The following is a 6322-nucleotide window of genomic DNA, read 5'->3' as shown; positions in this document are numbered from 1 at the left end:
GTTTATAATCCCAGGACAAATTAGCTAGCAACAGCAAGCTAAGCTAAATAGGACAAATTAGCTAGCAATTGCCATAAATGTTTAATGCTTTCGACCGGTCCCCAAATTTAATGTGATTGGTTCAGAGTTTGTTTTGATATTTTAACCTGTGTGTGGTGATTTCGTGTGTGTGTGGGAGGGGGGTAAAAATACACTTATGCATGATGGCGCACGCGTGCAGCCGGTTTGGGTTCTGTGTAAGACCCTCACAAATGTCTACAGAAGCACTATTGAGAGCATCCTGTAGGGCTGTATCACCGCCAAACTTGGACGACGCTGGGCCAATTGTGCGCCACCCTATGGAACTCCAAATCACGGCCAGTTGTGATACAACCTGGATTCGAACCTGGGTGTCTGTAGTGATGCCTCAAGCACTGAGATGCAGTGCCTGCGCAACTCGGGAGACCCAGAATGTAGGAACCAAAAAAGTGTTAAACATATCAAAATATATTTTATATTTGAGATTCTTCAAAGTAGCCACCCTTTGCCTTGACAGCATTGCACACTCTTGGCATTCTCTCAACCAGCTTCACCTGGAATGCTTTTCCAACCGTCTTGAAGGAGTTCCCACAAATGCTGAGCACTTGTTGGCTTCTTTTCCTTCACTTTGCGCTCCAACTCATCTCTATTGGGTTGAGGTTGGGTGATTGTGGAGGTCAGGTCATCTAATGAAGCACTCCATCACACTCCTCTTTGGTCAAATAGTCTTTACACAGCCAGGAGGTGTGTTGGGTCATTGTCCTGTTGAAAAACAATTGATAGTCCCACTAAGCGCAAACCAGATGGTATGGCGTATCGTTGCAGAATGCTGTGGTAGCCATGCTGGTTACCAACTGGTGCCCTTTGCGAGGTATTGGAAAACTTCCGTTGCCTTTGTGGTGGTTTTAAATTCACTGTTCGACTGAGGAACCTTACAGATAATTGTATGTGTGCGGTACAGAGATGAGGTAGTCATTCAAAAAGTATGTTAAACACTATTATTGCACACAAAGTCCATGCAACTCATTATGTGAATTGTTAAGCAAACTGGGGTATTATGTATAGGCCATTGACAACAAAATCTCAATTTAATCCATTTTAAATTAAAAGTGTAACACAAAATGTGGAAAAAGTAAAGGGGTGTGAATACTTTCTGAAGGCGCTGTAGCCTGAGAAACATCAGGTTCAAATAGTCTATTAAATAGGAATCAGTCTACTAATCAAGGCTTTTCTTCACCGGGGAGAAGAAATATTTAGAATATTTATTTATTTATTCAAATTGAACTCAAACACAATTGATCAACGTTTGATACAGCCAACAGACATTTTCTATGTATCATTTCAACTAATTTGGGATAAACAAATCAACTAAATATGAATCTTCTGAAAAAGACAGAAGTTTCCTGACAGTCCAGTGAATGAGAGGTTCAATAGACATTTATAAAGGTTTATGTTTAGGAACAGGGAGTTGTTCCTGACTGTATGACCTGACAAGGATAGACTAACTAGAGCCAGGTCATGCGGTCAGGAAAAACTCCTGTCCCTACTCATGGTGAGGACAGGTGGATTTAGTCCAGGACCAAAGTTTCCTCAGTTCAGACGATTCTATTGGTCCGGGGAGCTGCTGGTCCAATCAGGGCACAGGACTTCCCATGAGCCTCTCCTGGCGGAGGGACATCAGCCTGTTGAGCCACAGCTCCTCGGCCTTCTCCTTGTCCAGGAACAACTAGAGGAGAACACAGAAAGGAGCAAAGGACACTGGTTAGACACATATGGGTAGATAACAGAACACACAAACAACCAGACATGAAAGTTATAGGGGTGAGTGACAGGGTCTGGAGAAAAGTGTGTGTGCATTTCTGCATGTGAAAGAATCTGAGGGGAGATGTGTGGTTGAGAAAGCGAGGGATGAGTGGGTGCAACAATCAGATAACCTCTAGAAAGGTGTACATGTGTCTGTGTGTGCTTGCGTGCATGTGTCTGCAATGGGGGGGCATGGGCGTCTGCAATGATCCTGACTGAGCTCACTCTGGTGTGGTGCTCCGTCATACAGTGCCACCTCTTCCCGGCGCTCGGTGTGCTTTTTCACACAGGATGTGTCAAAGTGAAGGCCCCCCCCGCAACTGGTCTGGGCAGCACACCTGCCACAATGGTCATGAGCCTGACACACGGGCCCTACTGAACTAACCCAGCATTGACCCCAACCTGGCACATGGCCATAACTTGACCACGAGTCAGCCACAGACCTGTGTTGATTGAAAGGTGCTTCCTTTAGCTTGCCTGACATGGTCCTACGTGGCTCAGTTGGTATGAACATGGCGTTAGCAACAGCAGGGTCGTGGGTCCGAATCCCTATGAGGGCTACCCATGCAAAAATTATAAGCACTCACTGCTGTAAGTCAATTTGGATGAGTGAGTGTACCAAACATTAGGAACACCTGCTTTTTCAATGACAGACTGACCAGGTGAATGCTATGATCCTTTATTGATGTCACTTGTTAAATCCACTTCAAAACAGTGTAGATGAAGAGGAGATGGGTTAAAGAAGGATTTTTAGGCTTTGAGACAATTGAGACATGGATGTGTGTGCCATTCAGAGGGTGAATGACAAAATACTTAAGTGCCTTTGAATGGGTTATGGTAGTAGGTGCCAGGCGCACTAGTTTGTGTCAAGAACTCAATGCTGCTGGGTTTTTCACACTCAACAGTTTCCCTTGTGTAATCAAGAATGGTCCACAAAGGATTCCAGCCAACTTGACAAAACTGTGGGAAGCATTGGAGTCAACATGGACCAGCAACTCGTGTATATGTGGCTTGCACAGCGTAACCAATGGAATAATCCCAAAAGTGCAAACCCCACTCACCAGGAACTTCGGACAGGCTCAATTGAACGCTCAAAGTATTTAAAAAATAAATCACTTTTTTGAACCCAGGTCAGATTAGCCATGATGGGATACTACTGGGGCTGCATGGCTGTGGTGAGTGACAGAAGTACCCTCACCGGACAGTTTATTAGGTACGCCACCCTGTCAATGGACCCGTCCTGCCCGGTACAGGTTGTAGAATCCATGGCGCAAAGAATTCAGGCTATTCGAGGCCAAGGGGGGTTTGGGTGTACCTAATAAACTGTCCAGAGATGTGTGTGTCTAGTATATGTATTATGTATGGATTATTGTCTAGAATGGATAATTTATTTTCCCCATTGAGTATCATGTGCAGTACACTAAGAAGTAGGAACACAAAAATCCAGTATCTTTTCCAAAATTCCCTGGTTATCCAAAATCTTTGTTAGAATTTTGAAACCCTACCAAGAGGCCTACATTCTCTGCCTTGATAAGAACATTTGTCAAGGGAACCATATGATTACAACCTGGTCACACAATTCACTTAAGGCAAATGTAAGTGCAGGTTTCTATTTTTTGTTTTCTACAATTTGGAGGTTAAAGACACCCTAAAGATCCACAGCAGCCTTTCACAGAGCACGGGCCCGCCTGACAAAGAAAAACCCCTTCAAAAGACAGATCACCTCCATCTCTTCATATCCATTGTCTCTGTGTGTATATAATGACGTTTGATTTATCCAACGTGAGTCTGATAGCTTAGGAGAGCTAAATATGCAGTTTCTGGTGTGTAATGGCCTTGTAAATCACTAATTTCTCACCTTAAACACGACGACGCAGACACACACACACGGCCTAAACCACAGTATGGGGTGTACACCGTTCGCTGTGTGTTATCTAGGGTTCGACACGATGACTAGATCAGCCCCCCCCACTCCCATGGCCCAGGTTCTGGGGAGTCGCAGCAGTAACGAGTTTGAGATGACAGTATCTACAGTAGGGGTAATGGGGAATCATTATTCCTGATTGGCTCTCCCCCGCCTGGGGCATATTGCTGCCATAGATCAGGCTGTCGTGAGCTTGATCTGTATGTGTCAGGGCTAACTCACTTTCCCCCGCGGCGAGATAAATGACTCCACACAGCTCTTCCAAGGAGGGGTGGGGGGGTAGGGTCTAAAGTTAGGCTTAATTTCCTATTCTAAGGCCTGACTCTGTGTGGATGGAAATGTTTGATCGTCATGGGGTAGGTGTGTGTGTGTGTGTGTGTGTGTGTGTGTGTGTGTGTGTGTGTGTGTGTGTGTGTGTGTGTGTGTGTGTGTGTGTGTGTGTGTGTGTGTGTGTGTGTGTGTGTGTGTGTGTGAAAGATTCTGAGGGGACATGTGTGGGTGATAAGTGAGCCCAACACCGTGAGACAATCTCTGCAATACTCCAGTAACCTTTCATATTCCTCTGTGTGTGTGTGTGTGTGTGTGTGTGCATGTGTGTGTCCCAATCAGAAAAGAGTGTGTTTGTGTGATAGGGGAGAACTTACACTGGGGTGTGCTAGCGTGTCGCTGTCGTTGTAGCGGATTGTGGTAGGTAGAGAGCTCACGTCTGTTAGGAGCAGAGGTGGGTCGTCCGGTTCCTGCTCGACTTTCACTGATTCGGTCTAAAAACACATACAGAATGCCAGTTGATCTAACATTACACAAGGGCTGCAAACTTCCCAGGTTCTCCAGATATCCTGGTTAGGTGATTCTACACTTCCTGCTTATTCCCTCCTAATTCCAGGAATCGTCTAGTCGGCATTTCTGGAAAACCTAGGCATTTTGGGAAAGTAACCAGAATTTTGGAATTCTACATCACACCAAGTCAGATTACACATATCAATCACATGGTATAGTAGTGTAATATCCCATTTATTCATCACCTCAAATTGTCTGACAAGAACGACAAATGTGCTGCTTGCACAAACAAGCTAGAACACCACTAGTGCAGAGCAATGACAAATCCAGCAGATGCAGTGTTCGTGTTTGGCCAGAAGATGGCAGTGGGAGTATAGGTCTGAAGTACTAACTGGGTCTTCTGAGCTGTGTGTGTGTGAGCGCAACTTTGTTTAACACATTCACTGCCTGCAGCTGGGAGGGACACCGTTTTTCTTTGGTGTGAATAAATAAAAACCAAAACTGAGGAGAGTGTATGTGCATGCATGTGGAGCCTGATGGAAAGGGTTTAGAGCTTGACTTACACCCTGTATCCTCATTATTTTATTAGGGCCTCTATTTGAAGATGCCGGGTGTACATCGGTGGCTAATTGAGTGCTAACTGGAGAGGGCTGCAGGTGTTTGGCCCCTGGGAGCCTCCGGTTAGGGACTGTGCTTCTGAGCTGAGGACCCTTAACTTCAAGAAGTATCTCAATTACATTTAAACTTTGGTCATTTAGCACACGCTCTTATCCAGAGCGACTTACAATCAGTGCATTCAACTACACTATCGCCTCCCTTTGCCTATCACACCACTTACACGGGCCAGGTAGAGCCGTGATGAGTGAACGAGAGAGAGAGATAAAGAAAGAAAGAGCAACAGCACAGAGTGGTAGACACAGGTCCCGGTCCCAGTGCCTGGTGTAATCTATCAACCAGCTCCACTTGGACTGTCACCTTTAGTCCTAACCCTCCCAGGATCGGCAATGATTGCCAACAAATCTAATATCCTCCACGTTTTCTCAGGCAGGAGCATTTCAATAATGACTTCTGTGCTTCTGCCGCTGTGTCTGTGGAGACAGAGAGAGAGTGCGAGGGACAGAGGCCCGCCGCAGTGGCTTTTGTGGTGGCCGAGCAGATAAAAAAAAAAAACAGTCCCGGCAGGCCCCCTCTCTCCTCCTGAACAAACGGATGGAGCAAACGGCATTGAATGGGAATGGTTTAATTTGGGTCCGGGAGCCGCCCTCGGACAGATGGAATAAAAACTGGAGGGGGGAGGAAAAAAATCTAATAAGAGAGTGAAAGAAGTGAAGGAGAAAGAGAAAACGCACCTTGACACTGTCTCGGGATGATTTGAAAGCCTGGGGAACAAAGGATTCGCTCTCAATGGCCTCAATGTCCTTTATCCTTCGCACTTGCTCCACCAGCGACGTCCCCTCTGGAAACAGAAACACAGAAAGAGAGCGAGAGAGAGAGAGGAGGAAGAAGTTAGCAGTGTTAGGGGGGGAGAGGTCACACACACTGGGATTTGTTAGTCACCCTCGAGTCACGTTGACACAGCAGGGACATCAGGGGAAGTGAACCAATTACATTTAGGATGCTTGACTCCAGGTTGATGTCCAGGTTCTCTGGTAGTAATGCTCTTTGGCACCTGCTAAGAAATCTCTGATGTGACCAAATCTCTGTATTATTTTAAAGGAGAGATTAGATAGGGGGTCTTGACAGGGGTCAGGGCTGGGGCCTACCTCCATGAAACAAGACAAACAAACAAACAACAGAGAA

General features: G+C 45.8%; 1 protein-coding gene across 1 annotated transcript in view; it reads right to left on the bottom strand.

Annotated features, from left to right (window-relative positions):
* Positions 1–1238: 1238 nt before the first annotated feature.
* The window catches only part of rsrc1 (arginine/serine-rich coiled-coil 1), a 216914-nt gene continuing 211830 nt past the window's right edge, over positions 1239–6322 (bottom strand). The window contains exons 8-10 of the mRNA XM_046314104.1: positions 5872–5978; positions 4390–4506; positions 1239–1744 (exon numbers count right to left, since the gene is read on the bottom strand). Of these exons, the coding sequence (XP_046170060.1) occupies positions 1652–1744; positions 4390–4506; positions 5872–5978 (317 nt within the window). The 3' untranslated portion in view covers positions 1239–1651. The remainder of the gene's footprint in view (positions 1745–4389; positions 4507–5871; positions 5979–6322) is intronic.

The sequence above is a fragment of the Oncorhynchus gorbuscha genome, linkage group LG19, assembly GCF_021184085.1.
Source record: "Oncorhynchus gorbuscha isolate QuinsamMale2020 ecotype Even-year linkage group LG19, OgorEven_v1.0, whole genome shotgun sequence".
NCBI lineage: Eukaryota > Metazoa > Chordata > Actinopteri > Salmoniformes > Salmonidae > Oncorhynchus > Oncorhynchus gorbuscha.
Note: the sequence above shows the minus strand (reverse complement) of the source record. Positions and strands in the feature narration are given on the sequence as shown.